Raw genomic sequence first — 25,349 nt, 5'->3', positions numbered from 1 at the left:
AAAGCACTTCACAAAACGTCCACGATGCCCTCAGCACTAGTCCTACACACATCATACCCTTTGTGGTGAGCATGTCTCGACAGAAAACCAACAGCAATTTGGATCAAAGGGGATCTTACACTGTGCTTGATTTTAAATCCTACACAACATTCAGTACCACTCACTAGATCTCACTTTGCAGCTGCTGTCCATCCAGGACAATAGCCAGGTTCCATACCATACCAGCAACCACTGTTCTTTAATGCCTGCAGCTGTTCCTCTAATGCAGACTGCTGGCAGGTCCTGAAACTAGAGTTCAGTTCTCTGTAGGTCAGGACTACAATTCACAACAGCCAATCCACTCTACTTTACTAGGGTTAATGATGCATATGTGCTGCCATGATAGACAGCTGGGCCTCCCTACATGAGAGTGCAAAGGCTTATTGTGAGGTAGATGTGGCACATTGCCCTGTATATCTAGAGCTGGAGCTCATGGTATATCACTTTCTAAAACCAAGCACACCACTGGCAGTTGATATGTATTCCTCAAGGCTAAATGGATGGAAGTTAAGATGAAGATGAAGTTAGTTTGTGGAATAGCTTCTCTAGGGACTGTGTATATAAGACAAAAATGACACAGCAATGCAAAAGAGCTGATCATTTTGAAAACATTCAGCTTGCTTTTTTAGTGTTAAAAACGTATGGCATGCAATAAAAATGTATCGCAAGTGCACAAGAATTGGTGGTAATGATTTAGTTCATTAGGTCACCTCATGTCTGAATAATTCTTTATTCGTGAGGACTTATAACAGTGAATAATAATAAATGACCTTTCATCTGAACAAACCGTTGTTACATCAAACCTGGATTGCCTCATGTGTAATTCTGAATGCGCTGCAGCAACTGGTCTGAAGTAGGTTCTGGTTGAGAGAAAAGTAATCAAAATGCAAACAAGCCACAGAACTCATCTTAGCACCAGCTAAGAAGCGGCCAGTTCTAGAAGTCCACACTGGTCCTCATGGATTCGTACAAGGGCACCAACTTTAGAGGACCTTCTTTGGACTTTCGTATGGAAGTCTAGGATTCAAGTAAGACGTGCCACCGGCACACCTGCTGGCCCTTGGATTCCTTCATGTCCAACCAGTGGTTCTGTTCCTCCTCCCCGCTGCTGTTCTGGCCCAGGGAGACCCAGCCGATCATCTCCTTGCGCTTCATGGTGTGGCGGTTGTAGATGGAGATCATGAGCGTAACATCAGAGAGCTGGAAGAGAGCCACCTGGAAGATGAAGGTCTCCTTGTAGATGGGGTTGGGCTGGCCCCTTCTGATAGATGTCTTGCACCGAGAGATCTCCTGACCCACCGAGTTCAGAAGCGTGAGTTTCACGTAGGTGTCTACAAGAAACGAGACATCAATCCTCAACCCAGTGTAGGGAAGCCAATAGGAAATACTTACACATTCTAAAGAAGGACCATTCCATTAAAGCAGATGTATGCAGATGATAAGACTAACTGATAAAAAGTGTTTCACCCCTTTACTAAAACTGTTTTTTTTCCTTCTATTTTTAAGACAATTATTTTCAAATCAGTCGCTGTGTTTAGGAGGTATGAAAATGAAGTGTGATATCACTTCTCTGCACACACACAGCCTGGGGCGACACAGCTAATAACAAACAGTAAGGACTGACACTGGAATAAGAAGAGGAAATGCAAAAGTTAACCTGAAAAATATGAAAAAATGAATAGAAACCAACCAACCAACCACTAATAGAAACCCCATCATGCATCCCCTTTGTAAACACATTACATTATGTATGAAAAGGTTCATGCCAAGGAGAGTGCTCCTTTGCTCTAAGGCAACTACTAATGCACACAACTGGTTATAAAGTATTTTTATATGGCTCTCATTTTCCCTTTAATACCAGTCAACATGCACTTGCAATTCTCATTAGAAGGTAGTACACATCCAGCACAGGTCCCTTTAGAATAGCTTCTAATAAGGGTACAGTGCTTTGTGGAGTGCTACCAAGTACAAGGAAACAAAGTAGTCTCCATGTGCTGGGCATGTGGACACATTCTCTAATACAATTCTTCATCTACACCAAGGTTTAAAAAAGCTGCCTTGATCACAGCCTTGACACAATGTGGTAAAGACTGCATAAGGTGTTGGAAGGGGACATGACCTAACCCTAACCCATTCATTCATTGATATTTCGGACTTGACAAGCCTAGCTGACTTTTCCCTCTGTCTATCACTAACTGCTGCGACCACTATCCCCTTGTTTTGCCCTTGCTGATACACTGCATGTCTTGGTTTAGCCTAGAGTACCAATATGACTGTCCTTGCTACTACAGGACCTTCTTTCGAATGCAGTCAGATCTTAACCTTTCCCCTTCCCCTTACCCCAGGCAGTGGCCAGACAGTGTATCAGTTTTTTCTTTCCTTTAAATTTCTTATGCATACCAACCTTTTTCTACTGTATTACAACCTGTATTTTACTGTCTGTCTATGCCTTCTCATAGCTAATTCTCTGAAGTGCAGTTCTTGAGCGGTTGCTTGCAGACTGTAATGCACTCCCAGGATGTAGCCCAGCAGGAGGTGAAGCTGTGAAGAAAGAGCAGGATTTTGACTCACCGGGTGGTCGGTTGAGGGCTAGGTTTTGGAAGTGGCTGCCTTTAATAACCTCGATGGAGAGCCGGCCCGTGGTGGCGTTGTACAACAGGCCAACGAGGAGCTCTGGGACGCCTCTGTGAGACAGGGACTGCGTAGATGAGGCGCTATCGCTGTGGGAGATGGCAGACAAGCTCACCTGGGAATCACCGCTCTGTGGGGCAAGGCAAGAACACTTCCTATCAGCTTAAATACACTCCATGGTGCAGAATGCTTCTGCTTACCTACTGCATACATATATATGTTGCCATATGATTTTAAAATAAAGTTAATTAAAACCATTTTGAATAAACAATGACAGTAATCTGGTTATAATTAAGTTTGCAATCGATTTAAAACCATTCTTGAACAAACAATGACTGTAATCTGGTTATAATTGAATTCTGCAATCGACTTTCCAATTTACCTCTTTTGATTGTACAGCATGACTGATTTACAGATACATCCTGGAGATAATTTGAAATCTGGAATAGCTGATTATTATATTGATCCAACAAACTCATGCAAAATAAAACATGTTCTATGAAATCAGATTTTAATACAGTTACACCCTTTGATTAGTTGTGAAGCCTCAGGTAAGCAAAAGCAAATGCAAGAAAATCTTAGATGCTACAATATTCAGAAATTGTAGGTATTCTTTACGCTTCACCATTGGCTCACACACTTTTGACAAGCTGCAATATCTGAGAGGAAGAGGTAGGAGGTTCTTAAACTCACTTCACAGCCTTCCCCTGCACCATTATTATAAGACGGGGGCGGGGCTTGAATCATATAATCATAAGCCGCAGAGCACCACAATCATGCCCAATTTATATCCACTTATGATTAAGTCAAGATTTCCAAGTGCTAGAAAAACATACCTTGTCCAGTTGGTTTACATTCGTCAAAAGTAAGCTTTGCTGTAGATTACAAATTGCATCTTGAAACTCAAAAGTTTAAAATTACATCTTAAAAACAAGCAAACAAAGAAAACAAAAACTAAAAACGGGAAAAACATTCATGTTTTTCCCAAAACAGTGTATTTGGTAAACAGATTTTACAGCAAATTTATTAACTTAAAAAAATATATTTTAAACCTCCAAATCTTGAAAACAGCATTTCACCCCCCCAAATGCTTTTTTTTATATATTAAAAAAAAATAAAAAACAACAATACATTTTACCAATACTTACACTCATGTTGCTCCGCGGTTCCAGCACTAGCACAGCCTCCATCTCTCCCCCCACGTTCAAGTTTCTCAGGTAGAACAGCTTCTCTCCCATCATCCTCTCGCGGGTCATCTTGCGCACAGCGTACAGACGGAAGCGCAGGGCGTAGTGTTCCAGCTCGTCTGCCTCCAGCTTGCTGAAGCGGAAGGTCTCGTTGAACGTGGGCGTGGAGCCCCTCTGCACCCCAGTCTTGTGCCGCTGCTTCTTCCTGGGCAGGAGGACCACATGAACCTGCCAGGTGTCTACTCCGCTGCGGTCCTTATCTGGGATGTCCTTCGCGGTCGCGACGGTTACCAGCAGTTTCTGGCTGTCAGCCTTGTAGTCAAGTATAATAATGAGTTCCCCGCACTTTGATATGGGTTTGTGCGTGTCGGGCTGCTGGGAAGGTCCATCGGTAACTTCCTGTTCCTGGGATCATAAAGCGAATGCTTCAGTCTGCACTCTCGTCAGCATATACATCTGGTAATGTCTTCATTGATAAAATACACGTAAGGTATTTACATGACTAGATCATTTATTACTGATATATACTTTGCAAAAAGCTGAATTTTACATCTGCAAGTCGCTTTCTGTGGCAATACAGAAAATCAGATAGACTTGGACAGAAGGCTGATAAAAGGCGATGGGCACAAAGAAAGCACAAATGACTGCTTCACAAGGAACAAACGTAATGACTCTAGTTTGGGATTCTGGGGAAGATGCTGAAGGTGTTTGAGGCAATTATCATAATGGTCACATTTCTTTGCAGAACAATTTAAACCTTGAAGTTGATTCGATTATTTTGTCCAACTCAAGTATATTACATCAGAGTCAGATTGAGGCGCCACATATACATATGTGCACTACACTTATACATGTGGAAGCCTTAGTGCTTTAGCTGTATTAATACAAATGAATCCATCAATACATTTTTCTGCTCCATTCCCCAATGACAATGATAACTAAGGATAGTTCCTTCCAGTTTCCCTTGGAGACACCATCTGTCAGCTCTTTGCTGTAAACAGCAGTTATTTCAATAGACAGTTCTCAACCTGGTTTAGTCTGAAATGTCTCAACACAATAGTTCTGAAAATACACAATAGTACTGTACCAGCCCACACTTGGTCAAGGCTTTATGGCTTGGTCTGAATCCTGTCTGTGTAACCAAGGTTTGTCTGATTGTGTTCTCTGCTAGACATCATTAAAACAATTGTTTGTGTCAATGTGTTTATCCCTGCAGAATAATATTTTTTTATTTTTTAATTTTTGCTCAAAGCGGGACTTTGTTGTCACTCAGTCGCAGTTATTATTGCTTGGTGCTGCCTATTCCTTTCTCTAAACTGAAATGGCAGGAAATAAATGCTTACTAGTGTCAAAATCAATAGTGTTTAGAACAGGCATCATTAAAGCAACAGTTGTCACAGACAGTTTGGAGACATTTCCATACTGACAACTGCAAATAAAATAATATGCATTTCTAATGGAAGAAAATTCATGCCATTGATTTTAATGAAAATTGATTTTTCTGCTCAAGAGACATGACGACTTGGTACTTTAAACAGAATCTGAAATTGTTCATTGTTCAAATTGGAGGGAAAAAAATAATGCTTTGAAAAGCATTGTTACAGAAGCAGCCTTGAAAGCACTTTCAATGGCATCAAATCACAGCGCAGACTGATCAAATGTCAGTGATTAGATAACCCTTGAAGTCAGGAACAGGTAATCCAGTCCACATAATGTGATGCGCCCACCCACACGCAATACAGCAAACGCTGGTTTATACAACGACTTCCAGACATGCATCATTATATATTTCTTTTTATATCTGTTCTGAGAAGCAGCACTCCTGCACATTCACAGGCGTTTATCATTTGTGGGTACAGAATTGTGTATTTTTTTTTCGTTTCCGCAGCCGAATCCTGCATATGCATTCAGTCCTTTCCGTGTTTTATGTCACGTATATCACAGGTAAATACATGCTTCTTTGGGGCATTATTGGGTTATATTATCTTGTGTAGAACTCATATTTAAATTGATTTCACTCTACAATGTTATTTGCCTACCCTGGTACAGTGATACTACACCAAAAACAATTACAAATCTTTCTTTCAGAGTACACATGAAAGAAAAAAGGAAAAAAAAACAACTCAAGCGCTAAAACAAAAACAGTTTCTATAGAAATATAGATGTCATTGGCCATTTAAGATCATATGTCATCTACAAATTCTGCACAAGAAGCTAACATGTTGTGGCGGAGTGTCCCACCCCTATGTGTGTGTGTGTGTGTGTGTGTGTGTGTGTGTGTGTGTGTGTGTGTGTGTGTGTGTGTATCAATCAATCAATCTATCAATCTATCTATCTATATAAAGAGAGAGAGAGAGAGATATGTGTGCATTATTATTACAAATGCGTAAGGGAGGCAGCACCTGTGTTGAAAACTGGAAGAAAATGGACGGCAAAGAAAGCTGTGGAAGCTGCCCTTCAAATCGGTGATACTATGGGGCAAGTTCAACATGGAAAAGGAGGTTTTGGTCTCAGTTCAGCTCCTCCTACATGACACAAGGCAACCCCAGCTCAACGGAGGAAGCTGGTAGTCAATGAGGTGCAAAAGCAGGAGGAGAGGATGAGGTGTATAAAGGCCATTTCCCAGGCCAAGTAGGGAGAATGGATGAGATGGGAGAGTGTGGAACAACGCAAGATCGGCTGGCAAGACCTGTGGACAATGGAACAGAGCAGGATCAGCACCACAGAACCTAAACCTCTGGGTGGGTGAGGATCCCTCATGTCCTTTGTTTTAATCACCTGCAACATTAAGGCACATTTTGACAGGATATAAGGTGGGTCTTAGCCAAGGACGGTTTACTTGGTGCCATGACCAGGTGCTGCGATGTTTGGCCTTAGCATTGGAAGACAAGCGTAACATGACCGATAAGTTGCCACCAGTTCTATCAAAGCATTACACACAAAAGACAATATTCCTCCATCCAGGAGAGCAACCACCAAGAAAAGGTGTTAAAACCAAGCCTCGCCCAGGACAACTGGAAGCTGCTACCTACTGGAAGTTGCTGGCAGATGTTGGTCAACAGCTTATTTTTCCAACTGAGATTGCCACCACTAACCTTCGACCAGACATTGTCCTGTGGTCTGGATCAGCACGCTTTGTTCAAGTGGTAGAGTTAACGGTGCCATGGGAAGATGGTGTGGATGAGAAGTATGAAAGGAAGAAACTTCGGTATGCTCAACAGCGAGGTGGAGAGTCTGAGTTTACCCAGTGGAGGTGGGTTGTCGAGGATTTGTGGGACACTCTACAACCCGGTTTCTCAGAGATGTCGGGTTCAGTGGCCAAGAGTTGTGTCGCACAGTGAAGAACTTATCTGAAGCAGTAGAAAGGAGCAGCAACTGGCTGTGGTTGAGACGGAAAGATTCTGGATGGGGATCTCAAGCACAATAGAAAGACTGTAACGCTGACGTACAGGTAAGTAAGCTGGACTGAGCTGAGTGGGGGATGGAGGGTGGTGATGCTGGGACACCAAAATCACTGTCGAGCCCTCTTGAGGTGTCGTGGGCTAGTCAACAAAACACAGAGGATGGAAGGTGCCCACTTGAAGACCCCAGAGATGTACCCTACTTAGCTCAATCCAGACGGTTGTCATGCTGATGCGCTGGGGAGACCGCACTGGGTTGATCCCCGGAGCCAGCATTGCAGCCGCTGTGTGTGCTGATGCGCTGGGGAGGCAAAATGCGCTGATCCCTGGAGCCAGCATTACACTTCAGCAATCAACACCAGATAGAAGGATATCTACATCATCAGATGGAAAACAACGCAAAAGGATGGAGATGCAGATGGATCACATTAGTTTACTGCAAAGCTACATCTTAGTTGTTGCTTATCTTGGCGAGAGCCGAGTTCAAATCAGCATGAAGTTCAACATCACGTGGACGAAAAGCGGCTGCCATTATTGTTTTAGAAATATCTTGTGAGAATGCGTGACTGTTGGATAGCAATTATTGAATTGGCTGACAGTCACGCGTCTTTAGTAAACCCGTGCAGAATGTGCCCGAGGGGTTAATAAGATCATTAATAGCTAGTTAACCCCTCAGTCACCACTATAAAAACCTGCTTTGGCTGCAACGGGTTGAGAGCTTTCAGAGTGGTGGAGTAATGAGAGAGGAGGTAACCTGAATCATTAAATATAAAACAATTCCTGAAGCGTGCTGGGTCTACACCAGCGTGATACTTGTTTTGTTCTGTTTGTTCTGTTTGTTTGTTTGGCCAATGTGCCCTTTTGTTTTAAGTGTTTTGTTTTGTTAAACATTTATTTTTGTTTGTTTAATAAAACGCTGAGCGCCAGTTTCATCTGCCAGTACTTGTGTTTTGGTTTCTGTTCCTGGTCTGTCGTCACCCTACAGCCATCTCTTTCACACATGTCGAAATACATTCATTTAAAAAATATAGACATTCAAAATTACAGTATAAAAAAAGACCAATCTTTATAAAATTCTTACATATTCGTAGAAAAGGTATCTGCAAAGAAGAAGAGGTTTCCACAATACCTCAGGGCTCCAGGCTGATGAGCTGTCTGTCGGCTCATTCACGTCATAGCCCTGGTTGTCAAAGGCTGTCTCCATCTCCAGGCTTCCCTTGGTGGCCTGTCTGCTGGGACTGGAGGCGATGCTGCCTTCTGTCCCAGACACCTTGCGCAGCCCTGAACCTCCCCTCTCAGAAGCCACATGGCAGCCCATCGATAAGCGGTCATCCTCAATGTAGGAATGGGTATCGTGGTAACTCTTACTCAACCTGTCTCTGTCTAAGACATTACATACAAAAAATGTCAACAGTTTTCAGGTTATGATGTGTTAAAAAAACAACCCCAAAACAAAGAACAAATGCACTTCAACAAAATACATTGACAACACAACTGAAAACACTTTAGTTTACATGCTAGAAAGACTCTATTTGTATATGTGTGTTTATGTATTCTTCAGTATTCTGAATATAATCTGTGGAATACCCTGTCCACAATACAACAGCACTTTGAATTGTCTGGCGTGTAAACAGAGTATTCAACAGGGAATACTAACGACTGAACTAACTCCCTACTGGGCTAAGGTATGAAAATATCCACAATTAATATAAACTAAGAATGGCTCCTGTTGGTTGAGATTCATAAGACTGAAGCACCACATGAGACACGATGATGAAGTTAAATTCTTCACTGGAAAGAGTATTCATATTTTAAAGGAGCCAAGTAAATATGGTCTCATATATGAGAAAACTAAAAACATGTTTGCATGCTGCAAATTGAGTTGACTATTATTATTATTATTATTATTATTATTATTATTATTATTATTATTATTATTATTATTATTATTATTATTAAAAGGTCTGCCAAGCATGAATTCAAAATTAGGTCTGAGGGCAGTAGTGAGACTAACTGGGATAGTAAATCCTTGGCTGCAAAATAGTTCAGATATAATTTACAAAAGGCTACATATGAGCTCTTCGTTCCCTTACAAGAATATAGTCCACCACATGCACAAGACAGTATACTGTAAATATAGTGACAGTACACTACATTAGCGGACTTCATACGCCACATTTCATTAAGGGCTTGCTTGCTGCTGCTGTTTTCTTCTGAGACAATGGCACAGCAGGTACCTTCACACTCTGACGCCTCAGTGCTGCCCTCTTCCTGGTTGGAAGGCAGGCGGGTGAATTTGTGGCGCTGTTCAGGGCCTGCCTGTATGCCCTTCTCGGTCACCCCTGAGCGGAAGCTCTGGGAGCGCGACACGGAGATCTCAAACTGTTTAATCACCTCGTCCTCGCTGTCTGATGACGTGGGCAGCTCCTCATCCTGCCCATAACTGTTTACTACAGAGAGAAAGACAGGACAGGTCCTTGATAGCAATCGCTAGACAGGAAGCAGAAGTGAAGGGGGTGAATTGGAATGAGGAAAGCATTAGTCCAAATAGAGCAGATACAATGGATATGCACCCTTATTGAAATTCCACAGTAAGTTTGGATGAAAGTCAATGGTTTATATATGAGGTAAAATTCAGTTGAGAAAGCTTGGTTGGACAAAAGGGGAGCCATGGATAGGGTACTTAAACTAACCAGGTGGAGGAAAATGATTTAAAACATAAAGTGATGCGCTTTCAACTCAGGCAGGGGAAAAGCTGTGACATACATATGCAAAGGAACCGTTTCAAAATGGTAACTTTTGGTTTTACGTGAACAAACCATTAAATGGCAATTCAGCAGTGTTAAGACAGCATGCTAACTGCAGTTGGGGCTGAGTTAATGGTAATTTACTCCACTCCCATTGCACTTATTCTGTATATGGGCACTGAGATCGTGTAATGTGCTTGAAATGCATGAATATTCTGAGAAACCCAGGTACGAGGACCCAAAGAGGAAGGCAATAGGGTTTAGAAACTAGGAATTTCATGTGGGTAGATAGGAAAAAGGGAAAGTAGAAATGTTTTCAGAAAGAAACCCTGAACCCTTTCTTTTTAGCCATGTTTGGTGTCATTCTTTCTCAGACCAAATCTGTCCTCATAAACACCCCACACTTTTGCTTTTAAACCGAAAGCGGGCAATTTCCACAGTGGGCCACTCCTAATCTGTTTAAACTCAAACAGACTGGTGCATAGAAAATTAACAAGAATCGTTGTTCTGTCTGTGTCTATATTAGAAAAGTCTCCATTATGGCACCTACAGTACCATCCAGCAAGCTCCAGGACGGTGCTGGCACAGTATGGGTAACACTTCATTGTACTGTACATTTTATTTTACCTGTTGCCTAGATTTATGTCCAGTTGCCTGATTTGCACACCTCGGCTTCAATAAGAAACAGCAAAACTGATCCAAAAAAACTTAAAATCAAGCAAACAACACTTACTGACAGCTTCACAAGACCCCTACAAAGATAGCACTAACAGCAGATGAGCTAAGCTACTGCTTGCACCTGCGATGCTTATACTGTATGTGGTAATGAGGTTTGTTCGTATTTACTGTGGCATTCATTAAGACTGTTATATAAAGGGCTGTTTGTATTACTTTAATGAGTAAAGTGACCTAGTTTTTTTTTTCTATAAAAGGGCACAAAATGCTGTACCTGCTGCAAACCATGCGAGGAAGAAATTGTCTTCAGTGTCACCATGGAAACCACAAAGAGGCGGACAGGTCTATTTCATGAGCTTCTGAAACTAACTGATTTGTCAGCAGCTGAATCCTGCATGAACACATTCAGTACGTTTTCAAGTTTTATTTGATGTAAATCACACATGTTTCTTTTGGGCATTACTGGTTTATTTTCTGTACATACTGATAATTAGATTTATTTAACTCTGATGTTATTTTCCTACCCTGGTACAGTGATATTTAGGACATACTAAACCAAAAGTAATTAAAAAAAAACCTTTCTTTTGAAAAAAAAAATCTCACCTCAAAACAAAAAGTTTTTATAGAACTATAGATGTCATTGGTCAAGAAGCTAACATGTCCGAATACAGTCAGTTAAAAATATATACATTCAAAATGATAAAAAAATGAACTACTTTATTAAAGCCTGCAGTTTCGTACCTACAGAAGAGCTGGTTAAGTAGACTGTAACCATTACAACCAGTGCAATTAGGATCAGCTTTTGTAATGGCCCTCTATTAGCCAGTATACACAAAGCCATTAAAAACCTACATTGAAATGATTCACTTATTCTGCAAAAGGACCACAGATATTGTACTCCATAAAATTACCAAATGGAAGTGCTGTTTCCATGGCAATGAAAACCACCCACCTCTAACCACTACAGTGGTGCTTAAGATTCTATTAAAAAAAATAGAATACTATGAGTACACTACTAGTAATTACATACAAAACAAGACATGGATAGTTGGATAGTGAAGTGGAGTTAATAATTTCCAAACAAAACTGATGCATGTTGAATGAAGATTGAGAGACACAATGTTTCAAAGTATCTGTCAGTGCACAATGAGGAGCCAGCGTCTTAACTGTTTCAATAGAACAGAACATTAGAACCATGCCACGATTCAGGGAATAGGTTCCATCTAAACAATGTGTGTGCATAATGGTATATAATGTTAAAAGCCTGGAAACTGATAAGCCACCTTAAGTCAACTCCCTCCAAACTGTAAAGAATAGTCCGTCACCAGGCAGTGGAACAGTATGTTACGTGGGCTGCCTGTTCCACATCCTGCTTTCTAAAAATAGCCACACAGGCCTTCTGTTTAACCATTACTACCTAGACAAGTCACTGTTAAGAGCCAGGCAAACATTAAAGAGACTGGATGCTGGACGTTATGACAGCATGACCTTTTGTTACTGGAATATCAAGTAGGGATGGTACTAAGTTAACAATCTTCCCATGTGACTAATTCCAAGACCATTTGGCACGACTTTCTTCTGTAACAGTTTTTTTCAGTTTTGATTCAGTTTCAGACCATTTAGTGAAAGTTTGGTGTAAATCTGGTATGGTCAAGTGGGCAGACTTCCTCAATTAGGTTGATTAAACGCTACTGTCTTCAATCTTAACACCGAACAGTACAGACCTGCACTAGGCACACATGCTTACAAGTTATGAATCTCAGTGCTCAACAGTTGTCATTCCAGGTGTTGTTTTTTTTTTTTGTCAGCCTTGGTTTTGTTTATATGGTTTCACACACAATGTGTCTATTCAGATAGGATGCATTTACCTTTTTTCTAGATCCCTTTCAGGAATTGTTAGCCACTCTCTGTTTTATTTTATTTTATTTTAAAAACAGCAAATTGGTAACAAGTCACGAATAAGATATTAAGATATTAACAATTTGAAAAAGTTGTCATATTTATGTGCAGAAACTGCATTGATCCTCTATTGATTAAGAAAAAGTTGCTAAAAAAGGTGCAAAATATTTGCAAGTTTTCTACATTTCATAACCCAGACTATGGGGAAAGTGAAGTAAATGTCAGTGCATTCAATGTAACACTTACGAATTCTTTACTATTGGTTTTATTTAGTCAATTAAGTCATATGTTGAATAACTAGAAGGTCCCTCAGGATATTAGAACTTGTTGCCTACATATCATCACTTTTTGCTTACCTGCTGTTGGGTTCTTACCATTGCTTGGAAGCTCATGTCTTGTAATATCCCCCTGAAGGTCTCTTATCCGGTTATCCAGGTGTTCAGTCTCTTCAGGAATGGTAGAAAGCCTGTCTAGAAGTTGCTCATCAGTCAAGGCCTGGTAGTCAATCTCTGAGCCAGCAGATTGCACCAAAACGTTATCATGCTGGGTTGAATGAGAGATGTCAACGCCTCCATTGGCACTGCTTTGATAGCTATTGTCATTGTTTGGTTCCACATGAACATCACCAGCAGGTTGCAGTGAATCTGTGCTCCCCACACTCTGAGTTTCATCCTCAGACTCCTCAGGGATGTCGTCCATATCCGAATCAGATTTGAGGCTGTCAGAGTCGTTTGCATTGGGGTCAGCGTTTTCATCCCCAGTAGCTGTCCCCTGACCAAGGCTGAGAAATGTGGTGGATATGGTCTCAGATATTCGAGCCATCCATGCAGAGAATGGATTCTGAGCTTCTTGAGAAGACGCCATGGTTTGAAAGTCTAGTTAACACTTGGCAATCCGGCTGGAGGAGGTCTAATTTGACAACATGCCACAGCTATCAATTTTCCAGCTTTAGAATGAGCATAAATCCATTAAAAAGGGGTTATGATCCAAACTTTACTACACTGTAAAATGTTATTAAGTCAGAAAATAAGGTAAATATGTCAGCGAGCAAACTGACGTAAAAACATGGTAATTGTAGACATAAGAGAAAGGTAGAATCCAGTATATTTAAATGAGAAGGAGATAACGGAAAGTAGGAATAATTACAAAGAGTGGCTGTATATAATTGGTGATTACTTCAGGCAGGAAATATATTCTGGTGCAGTGATGTTATTGTATTTATTGCAAATCTTATTAATTGCTTCTTTATTGATTTCTGCAATTATGAGACTAAACAAAAAAATAACATATTAGCACATTGTCAAGCAAACAGTTGCAATGTTACTGAATGCCAAGAGCTAACCACAGGTCATGGAAACATATCACAGTGGTGTCAGTCAACTCAGTCCACACCATGCTGACATTCTAGTCTCACCAGTCTTACAGCCAGATCTAGTCTCTTCATACAGCTTGTAAAGCACAAAGTGAATTAAATTACCAATATCACACTCAAAACTGAATATGCTTGTAAAGGAAGTAAATAGAGGATTTCTATCATCCTTGCCTTAGTCAATAGTTAATTTGAGTGGAAAAAAGGACATCCCACATTGTGGGAGGTTTGTGTAAAATTGCCCAGATACAAAGGCAAGTTGCTTTAAAGCAAATTCAGTTTTGCGCACCCTGTGAGATTGTCGCTCTAACGAGTTGAATGGTGTTATCTGAACCACTGTAACACATTAATGTGTGAATCTCTACTAGCAATAAAATATGCACAGTGCTATTAAAACTGACAGTAAACCTACAGCAGTTCCATAATGAAGAATTTAGATTAAGTATTTAGATTAATGATAAAGTATTTTGTTCCTTAGAATTGCAGATGATCGCTCCCCTAATATCCTTACAGTAATTTCTATAATATAACATGCACGCTATGAATAATGCACATGAGCTACCTTGGGTTACATCCCTTTGGTTTACTGCTCTCTTCTCTATACAAGCCTATCAAAGCAGCACAGTATACTATACTATTACCCACTATACTGCACAATTTAAAGTTCAGTCCATATAAAAACATGCATACATTCTTCCACTATTAGAAAAGAATGTGCTATACTATAGATTTTGGTATTAGTGTTCTGGTAATTTTAAAGTTAGGGATGTGTAGAAAAACAATCCATTGTCCATTGTTGCATGAGGCGTCTGAATTGTCCTTTGTTTTGTATTGTTAGAACATCAAAGGCATGCACTCCTGTACTACACTGCAATCCCACAGTTCTGAAAAGCATGATGCTCTCCATTTCCAAGCCCTCTATCTGTTACACTGATAATGCCCATCTCTGAGGTCTCTTAAATGTGCACGCTGTTTTTTTTCCAGGTCTCACAGCAGCCCACACACTTCTCTAAAGCCCGATGAGGAAACTTAAGAGGAGAATAAAATTGATAAAAACCTGATTCAAATTCCTGGCATTCTAATCATCTGCACTCCTGGGTTTTGGAGGCTAATTGAGTTTGGGTGATATTCGGTTGATCTGCTTTTGTTTGTTACAAAAGATGTAAATGAGCTTCATGAAACGTAATAAATAATTAAAACATACTTGTCTCTTTATTATTTTAAATTGCAAAACACCATTCCCCATACCGTGCTACTAGATGCTATAAGCATTACCAAGAATTGCACAATGTTTAATGGACTCCTCCACATACTGAAGCAATGAACCTTCAAACAAGCATACTTATAGGCTCCCACTCTCAGCCGGTGGGATGTTACCAATATGAGAGCTTTTACACATCTCCACTGCTACGAAACTGCAGGCTGGTTCATGTCGGTGTTCTCCAAAAGTGAGAGTAGTTACTTGAACTCTCAACTCATTTCATACTTAACATCTGTATAGCTTTTATCACTTGGAGTGGCTAGTAGGCTGTGTAGAGGCAATTCATCATTCCACTTCCAAACCTACTGTATAGTGCCTGGCTACTTTACTGCTGTTACGCACAAGCGACTCCCAAGGTGTGTCTTCACTCAAAAGACAGAAAAAATCTTGAACTCGCTGTCAATCACAGTCAGGTGTATCAACACATTGTACAGGTACCTGAGTTTGTGAAAGGTATCTTCTAAGCTAGATATGCAACAGTGGTTCACCGTATACTTCCCCTCTATTCCGTTAACCGATATGATCAGTTTATACGTTGTGTGGAGGTCGTTGCAGGTTCTGGTTGCTCAAGCTGTAATATTTGTTTTAAGACACTCTACACATGACGTATGATAATTAATCACAATTAAACTACTATTAAACAGAAACTTTTTTTTTTACTTTACTATGCAGTAGTGATTTCTTATACAGTGTACATGATTTATAATATACCTATATCCTCTTGTCACATCTTGCCACCTTACTTCCTCTTGTTCAGCAAAACCGGTACTTCACACAAAAAAAAAGAAATCACCTCACCCATCTAAAACATCTAAAACCCAAAATGCAACGTGATAACAGGCTGATGAAAGGCAATTCACTTTTTCTGAAAGGCCAAAATTACCACAGGAAACAATTAGGACACATCCGTCTGTACTAAATATATCACTTTTATTTCCTGGTTAAAAATAAATAAACAAAAATGAGTTACAGTTGAACAGGCTACAATATGATTAAAACGCTATCAAGGTTGAAAAATCTCTTGAACTCAAACACCCATTAGAAAACAGGGCCACCTCTGTTTAGAACATGGCTCTGTGATTAGGGTTGGATTACAATGGAGGAGGTGTTTATTTGGTTAATCCTCTTAATCCATGCTCTTTGCCTTTTACAAATGCCCCTGACTGCATGGGCTCTTTCTGTATTACAAGGAGGAGTAACTTTCTGTATTACTAAGTGGACTGGAAGGAGGATGAGGAGACTTTCTCTCTGGGTAGTGAGTTCCAATCCCATCCAAGTCTGATAATAAACTCAAGTCATTTTCCCAGAGATAGCACAAATTTGACAGTCGTGGTTTGTATACTGCCTTGTCAATTAAACGGCTTGTCAGAACACACTTTAGAAGCAGCATAAAAAAGGAAGCTTTTGTTCAGCACTGAGAGGGGATTTAATCATATTTAAAGGTGTAAGTACATAAAGAAATGAAGGGACACTGGCAGAATTATCTTGCTTTCCTTTAAAAAAGAATGAATACAGTATGGAAGACTCCAAACATGTCTACAGAAAGAAGGGGTTGTAATGCTTGTGATTCAAATAGTGCTGGGGTCCCTTCTGCAACTCAACTCCTCAAAGAGATTTAAAGAAGAGGGTTGGATTTCCATTCTATTCCCAGTAGAAATGAAAGTACCAATGATATAAAAACGCTCACCCTGAGCCTTGTAGCTTGGAAGTTTGTTTTCTGAAAATAAAGAACGGTCCCGTATATTTACAGGGCTGCCAAACAAACAAAAGGGCAAGAGCAAACGCTGATCAATACAGTACATTATAATGTCCTCTATCAAAATGTCACAACAAACAAGATTACTTCCTAGCAGTGGATGTGATGTTTTCTTAATGTCTGATGTTTTCTTACTTGTATGCTCCCTGTTACTGTATTGCTCCACATTCTACCGCTCATATAGTACTGAATTCATTTTGTGAAGTTTACATTGTCTGTCTCTTCACAATGCATAGTCTGATTGATGCAGCAGTGGGGAAGCAATCTAAAGCTACCCTGTGCCTGTGCCGGCGAAGCTTCCTGGGAGGCTTCAAAGCTGTATGAGTCACAAACACAGAGGCTCAAGGTGATCAACAAAAGAGAATCAAAATAAATGGGAAATAACATGAACCACACAAGAGAGAACAGCAAAACACCCAAAGGTAAAACAGTTGCTAGGAATTAATTCCTAAAGTCTCTTTGAGTATTAAATGTCGTGGTAGTTAAAGCCAGGAGAAACACATAAGAAAGTTAACGAAAGAGAGGTCACTTCAGCCACCAGGGAGTTCTGGTAGTTGCTTGCTCGTGGAACTTACCCAGCCCCTCGTGAATGCCAGCTTTTTCCTTGGTCCGTTTCTTCTTTCCTCGCTGCTCCAGGCACGGCAGGCCGCCGATCTTTTCAAAGCAAAGCTTCTTGTTGATAAAGAGGAAGAGGACAGCCAGAAGAATGACAAACACTCCAACTGCAGACAGGAACCCAATCGCCTCAGGGGTTACTGCAGATCAAACACAAGACACCAAAATGTCATGAAGGCATTGTTTTATTTGTTGAGGGGTGGGGGGGGGGGGGGGGGGGGGTTGTTGCTGTTGTTGACCACTTTGCTGTGAATCAATTCACTTTTTAATTTTTTGTTCTAGACATCCCATCCTGGAGACTTTTTAAAACTCAGAAGTCAAAGGTGACCCTTTGGTCGCCTCTAGTTGATATATTTCTTACTACATTCCCTCGGGGCAAAATGTTTCAAGGGAACAGTTAAATTCTTGGTGAACCAGCTGTACTTTGAGAATATTTGAAGGCCCTTTGGAGGCCATAGGGGATCTTTAAAGTTGAAACTTCTGAGTTTTGAAGAGGATAGGATGATTGAGAACAGACAAGTAAACTAATTCAGTCAAAACAAGAGGATACAGTTAAATGTGATACTTCACACCCATGCCTATGCATGCAGTAAGTTGTGTTAGGCTGTAATTCAAATATTTACCAAAGACAAACTCCGAGAGGGATAAAAGATTAAAAGCTTTAGAAAAGCTTAAGGGGTGTGACAGTTAATATTTCGTTGCAATATTTGTTTTTCTAATGCTTCAATTGAATAAAAATAAAACTGGCTAGAAAGACCTTCTCGCCATTCAGGTCCCTTTCAATGCAATCAGAGGACTCTTTGTATTTAGAAAAGCTCTCTATAATAACCACTTTTTGGTGGTCTCAATTTGCACTTCCTTGTGAGAGAGGGGCTGCATCCCTGTCACATGGTTGCATCACGTGATTGTTGTATCCTCCCACCGCTTGCGCATGAAGCTCGTCAGAGACGCTACAAGTGTTAAACTGATTGACTGCTTTCAGTACAAAAAAGAACCTGCGACCAAGAGAATTTGGTCACGTTCAGGAGTCATATGTAGCTTGCTCAGCTAAAAACCAAAGTGTTCATTCACCAGGCCGAGTCTGTGGGGAGAAGAAGGGCAGCTTTTGAATCTTTAGTCCTGTTCAGTAGAAGCTATAGAGAGTTCAGTGGCCAGGATTAGGCTGTGGACAGCCAAGTAATCCTGCATCTCCATAGTTACTTCCCCACTATCAAATTTCACCTGTGAAAGGTGCCCTTTTGCTTTGTTACATTTATTTTGTATTTTTGAGAAATCTCAAAGCTGTTTTGTAGCATGTAAAAGTAGACCGTGCTAGGAGTTGCCGTTGCTAGGGTTCCAGCAATGGCGCACCACTGAAATGTGTAAATATTTGTCAATAAACCTGGGTGCCTACTCTCTCCTACGATTTCTGTAAGCAGATCCGAGCTATTTTACACCCTACAACACACACATAATGCATTGCTTTATCAGCCAGGTAGCATGTTCTGTCAAACTGTTATCTGTGGGTTTACTGTGACACTGATGGCAGCTGCTCTGCATTTGAGAGGTTTGTCCTACTCCTCTACCCACATGCTTTAATATTTCCATGAAAAAAAAAGCTTGCTTGAAAGGCCACTGCCTTTTGTCTACACTCCACCATTCTAACATTTCCAAGGCAACGTATAACAATGAATTAGCACTGAAAGACTTTAAAAAGCAAGGTCTCTCTTTGCACCTTATTCAATGCAGTGCTGCTAGAAAATAGAATGCCTGCAGACAATAGAATCTGTGGTCACATGGGGACTGGGCACAAATTCAAAGTGTCTTTGTATTTACAAACTGTAATTCTGCTTTACGCTTCTGAGATACCCTTTATAAATTATTTAAATGAAGCAAGAAAGGGAAGCTTTGAAAAAAAAAAGATATATTTGCCGATTTGATAGAATTGTATTCTTAGTTCAGAAGCTCCCTTTCTGAAATGTTTTTGTGGCAAACCATCTCTCTCCCATAGCATTTGAGATTGGACATTCAGCTAGACCAGCAATGCTCTCACTCTGCATAATGTATTAGTTTTTATATGCTATTATCACTGTTATACTATGCATTTACCATATGCTTTACAAGACTTATCTGATCTGGATTGTGCAATGCTTATCTATGCTTTACCATGCTTTCACTTTGCTACAGTAAATTCTTCTAAGGGCTGTCCTGGTCAGAGCTGGTACTTTGCTGTTTTCCTTTACCAGGTGTTGCTAACTCTAATGGCTGAGAGAGACAGAGAGACTGAGAGAGAGACTTTACACTTAGAACTGTGTATAACATTGTCCGAATCCTGTAGAAATCTTCATCTAAAACCACAGAAGTGTTTCTATAGCCTTGAATAGACGCTTTGCAGCTGAAGGTTTATTATCTGCAATAACAGCAGCCTTTTCCTGAAACACCTGCTGGAGAGCTGTGAGTCAGAGATGCTGGTCCAGTGCCTGCTAGAGAGAGGTGGGGTGGGGGATGGGTGAATCCGCTACAGCACTCTGTGGTACTTTATGTGAACAGCACAACATTAAAAGAAACAAAAAATGATCAGTGCTAAGTCTATAAAATATAACAGAAAACAACATTTTGTTTTCTAAATTTGTCATGTTTTGAACAGTAAAAGTGGACATAAGCACTGCCTTTTCAAGGTAATGTCAAACTTCAAAAATACGTCTTTCCAAAATAGCTATAACCAGCTAATTAACATATTAAAAGCTTCATCTACAAGTCTGTCTTACTTCAGCTCAGTCTTCAACGTGTTTGCTTAACAATACAAAAGAGAGCCCACCACCTGTTGCTTACATACCTTAAATCGGTCCACAAACTGGCAAAGCTGGTCTGACAACTGTAACATAAGACCAACTTACTTTTTAAAATTGAAAACTACAAAAACACACACTCTAGCTCCCATTGTATTCCGATTTCTCTCCGTGTTTGCAGTTGTTTTTTATGTTCACTGGGGGTGGCAATGCCTGGAAAAGCCGGGAGTGTTCTCCAGCAGTTTGTGTGTCAGAGGCAGGATAGGCCCTATTGGAATGTTGTTTGCATACGAGCATGTGACACTGAAGAAATTTCATTTCAAGCAGGTGAATCAGGCAGGACAGGTTTAGGGCTATGATCTCCTTTTAGTATCACATTGGAAGGGGTAGTTTACACTGCCATAACCTATCAATTTACAGTCGCTGTACAATACTAGACCTGTTGTACCAGGAATTTAGAAAAAAAAAAGTATAAAGTATAAATGTCCATAACCAGCTCTGTTCAGGATAAATCAGTTACAGTCACTTCTGGAATTTCCAACAAGGAAATAAAGAGATATCTCAAATATGTTTTCGAGATAGCACATACCAAGCATGGTAACTCATCATTTCTAACTTTTACAACTCTTTCCTAACTTAAACTTAGTTACTTACTTACAACAGCCCTTGAGGCTATTGCAAACCAGATCCATCAAGTCATTTATCATTTATCATTGAGCTGTGCTCAACCAGCTGTGTCCCCACTTATAGCAAATAAAATATATAAAATCAGTGTCGCATAATGTGCAGTCTCGTTACAATACAAGAAAATAAACTACTAAACACATCACTAAGGTCTTTGAGTTCCTTCTTTTTCTGTACATTAACTGACAGAAACATTAGTGACAAATTAGAAGAATTATCTAACAGTATTCTGGGAATAAGAGACACGTGACACCGGCTCTCATCATGCTCTCTAATGTCTTCTTGCTATTTTAAAATGTGCAGACAATTTGCTTTGGCGAGTCCTTTGCACTTGAATCAGGCAGCTTTTTTCTACCCGAGGATGACAAAGTGGTCAGTTTCCCTGGCAACCAGCTTCTCTGGAAAATAAAACCATGTGGCTTCTCAGAATTGCCCTCTATAAAAAAAAAAAAAAAAAAAAAGAGCTGTTGCCATGGCGTCCGGTGAATGCCTGTCCTATAGGGTAAATTGTCGAGTTTTGACATAGAAACGTCAACAAGGGGGTCAGTTGTAATTGTATAAACACAGACAATAATAGAGTGGGAGTAATATATATGATTTTACAAAGTGTACTGCTGAGCACAGCTAACCTTGGACAGGGAATTGTGAACGTACAGTCCATAAAATAGCTTGTACCTGGATTCAGTGCCTCATTATTCTCCCAATTCCGGCATATTTAGATTGTATCACTGCTCATAATGTCATTTTACAATACAATGAAATAGAACGTGCCATGCTGAATTAGATTGTCTCAGGTTGTGATCTGTATTAAAGTGTCTCTGTAGCTAAGCTAGGGGACTCACAAGAACACATCTATTTTGGTACTGCTTAGCTGGCCTGCATCCATTTGTGGGCTTTTAAATCACGCGTTTCTAACGCAAACTAAAATGGACGAAAAACATTTTAGTGATCGAAGGTAATGGATGGCACCCCTACAAGACAAGGATCTACAGTAAGTGTGTCACATTTAACTTCAATTAACTTCACATTTGTTCTGTTGCTGATGCGATCAGCCCAAGCTGTTGGGCCTTTTACACACAGGTTAAGTCATAGGTATAACTGTTACAGTAATGTTGGTTGTTCAGCTATTTCTTTCAGATAACATCCTAATTGGTATTATATATGACAATTCTTCTCAGGGGGCATACTTCAAAGCAAATCCTCCCAATGCGATTACATCATGCCTCATTCATTTTCATACTGTGTGCACTTTAAACAGCTTTTGCAATCGTGAAAAAAGCCACTCTTCGTCTGAACTGACTATAATAGGTTCTTGTTTCTGTTATCTTCTGATAAAGCACAGCCATTTCAATCTGATCAAACACAGGTAAATAGCAATTGAAGCATGAATAGGCCAGTATGAAACTCACTACAGTTTTCATCCATGCGTATGACACATTTCTAGGATGATTTCATGGCTTCTTATCAAGCAGCTGTAGTTTTACAGTAAAAGGCTTCATGTGGCACTATCAGGAAGCCTTTTGTAAACTGTGTCACTGTAATATACTGGAGGTTTCATTTTGCTGCATTGCGGGTCGTTCTGTGGCAAATTTTGTATTATTTTAAGTTTTTGAAAAGTCTGTGTTAAGCTGCAATCCCCTTTGTTTGGGTGCTGCCCTTCAGTTCTAGTTGTCTGCGATAATCAAAGTGACAGTGCTTCTCATGTGTATTAAAATCTGTTTATTGCAAATGCTGAGGTGTGTATCATTGAAGGTTACACAGGGTTATGACAGGACATATGTATTTACATTAATATATTTTACTGCTCCCATTTATTTGTCATTTGTAAATAATATAGCCCAAAAATGCAAATCCACTTTATGAAATCGACTTCGCTGAAAGAGGCTTGTTATGTCCATTCACACCTGCGATGAGACAGAGACCTGACAGTTAAGAATATACCTAATTACCTGGCAACTGGAATATTGTTTTACCATAGCAACAACATTGGTGACAAAACACCAGGGAACAGGAAACCAAGGAGGCTGGAAAAATATGAATCTCAGAAAAAGTACACCGCACTCAACTAAGCCCCTTCTTGAAGGCGCCCTTCCTTTTTCTTTTTATTCAATCCATTTGTAAATCACATAATAACAGAAAGTAATAAATCCTGTTCACCAAGATAGAGGGGAGATATACACTGTCTGGCCACTTTATAGGACCTGCACCTCCTGTAATATCAGACTGGGCCACCACATGCCCTGAACACAGCCGTGACCCCATATAGCAGACTGCACAAGATCCTGCAAGGTGTCTCGAAGGATGTAAAAATATTGTTTATTCATATTTCTAAGCCTCTCTGACCATCCTGTCCCTCTGTCCATCGCTGCCTGTTTACGGTCACAGCTGGTTGCCACCTTCCCTTCGTTTTCCCTTGCTGATACACTCTGATGGCCAATGTCTTGGAGCAGCCTTCCTACACAACTGTCCTGGCTACAGTGGCCTCTGCTCGATGTGCACCCACTGCCATGCCTCTCTCGAATGCTGTTAGATCACAGACTTTCTCCATTTCTGGAAGACTGTTTGTAATTATGCTGCGCCCATAGCTTTACAGTGCTATAGCAGGGATGAAAATTTGACTTAGCATAGCAGTTTGATCCATTCCTGTTTTTACTATGGGTTTAATAAGATACACCTCAGCTTGTTACCTATACGTTGTGATTGATCAAGCTCGTAGTAAAACCTGGAATCGGTGACACGGGTTATTTCCATCCCTGTATAGGGATCATGTGACATCAACCTAATCTGCATCTGTAATTCAGATTCCAAATCAAGCTGCACAGACAGGTCCAATTAAAAAGGTCAGGTATAGACTGGAACCCTCATGTATTTTAAACATGGACAAAGAAAACATGCATAACCTGTCATTTAATAAACAGGTAACAAGAACCTTTCATATGAGTCTACAATCATCGCATTTACTAGTAAAATCTTTTAGTGTTTTATTCTGGTGCTAAAACTGACAATACATCTCCCAGTGTTCTTTTTCATCTTTAGTGTTCACCCTGATTACCTTTCCAGTTGGTGCCGTTCCATCAATGAGTAAATGTTGTTAAATACTGCCACCCAGTGGTACACACCTGCACACTGCAATACTACAAACAAGCAAAGCCCCAGAGAGAATTATAAAGCAGCTGTAGGTCTGTTTATAAAATAATGGCATTACTTTGCTTTAGGAATTTTCTAGTACTGTTTATGCTTAATAACCAATATGAACTTCAGGACCAAGTGTCGAGAGGGTTAAAGTTCCTTTTTTCACTATTTGCATTATTTTGTCTGTGCATTCAGCTATTGAGCGGAGGTCTGTGATAGAGCAGTTTGCAAAAGGCTTTTTGCCAGCATTAAATTGAAACAGATCTCTATGGTATGTGCTGCCTGGCTGTCAAAAGTGGAGGCCCACAGCTTCCCTGGGGACTTCAGCACCACATTGCGCATCTAGATCCAGTTTCTCTGTTCCAGATCCAATTGATTTCCATTGAGTGAGGTGCCAGAAAGCATAGTTGCCTTTCCACAGATATCGATCTGTAATTCTTGACATTTTAATCTGTTTTTAACTCTCATTCACATCCATCTAACTTTTACTGTTGAATTGTATTGTTTTTGTGTTTTTTTTTTAAATTCAATAATAAACTGTCAAAGCACAGTTCACTAAAGGTTATATGGCTGTCATCAGATTCCCTAAAAGTAATATCTTTAACTATCAGTGCACAACCTCTATGGGCTGGTTTTTCAAAACCTGTAATCTGGATAAAAGTGATCCGGATTTTGTAATCCTAGATTTTATGATCAAGATTACATTTTAAAAAAAAACTGATTTCGTAGTCATAATTATTTATAATCTGGATAAATCCTGCAGTGACATTTTCTGAAAAAACGGATCAAAACGATCCAGATAAAAGTAATCTCGATCACAAAATATAGGATTACAAAGATTACAAGTTTTGAAAAACCGGCCCCAGGTGTCTGGTATTCTATGTTTGGCACACATGCTGGGTAACAGGTAGTAAAGTTACTGTATACAGAGCAATCTCCTGTTCAACCAACAAAAAGGTCTTAATAGAGTGCTGGTCCAAATGGAGGGGGATCTTCTTGGTTTTACTGTAATAGTGAGCAGGTCTCAGGGGGTGAGTTTACTGTGCAACAGACAAGCAGGCAGGGTGAAAGAGTACCTCAACGGGTAATAAAAGTGCCAGGAAGAGCAGAGATAATGAGAGCAGTCAGAGTACAAAGACAATCAGAAAGCCCATAAAGCAAGGTTACTGACACGGAAAGCTAAAG

The 25,349-nt window shown here is 40.1% G+C and overlaps 1 protein-coding gene across 7 annotated transcripts in view; it reads right to left on the bottom strand.

The window, feature by feature from the left end:
- Positions 1–695: 695 nt before the first annotated feature.
- Positions 696–25,349, bottom strand: part of LOC121330037 (synaptotagmin-16-like) — a 31,341-nt gene continuing 6,687 nt past the window's right edge. The window contains exons 2-8 of one of the 7 annotated variants that reach the window (XM_041276269.1): positions 17,541–17,720; positions 9,496–9,708; positions 8,340–8,641; positions 3,819–4,262; positions 3,507–3,545; positions 2,611–2,800; positions 696–1,370 (exon numbers count right to left, since the gene is read on the bottom strand). In XM_041276269.1, coding sequence (XP_041132203.1) covers positions 1,057–1,370; positions 2,611–2,800; positions 3,507–3,545; positions 3,819–4,262; positions 8,340–8,641; positions 9,496–9,708; positions 17,541–17,720 — 1,682 coding nt within the window. In that variant the 3' untranslated portion in view covers positions 696–1,056. The other 6 variants (XM_041276266.1, XM_041276272.1, XM_041276265.1 and 3 more) reach the window with 6 other exon arrangements.

The sequence above is a fragment of the Polyodon spathula genome, chromosome 17 (genome assembly GCF_017654505.1).
Source record: "Polyodon spathula isolate WHYD16114869_AA chromosome 17, ASM1765450v1, whole genome shotgun sequence".
NCBI classification, from domain to species: Eukaryota; Metazoa; Chordata; class Actinopteri; order Acipenseriformes; family Polyodontidae; genus Polyodon; species Polyodon spathula.
The sequence above is the reverse complement of the archived record's forward strand: the minus strand, read 5'-3'. Positions and strand labels throughout refer to the sequence as shown.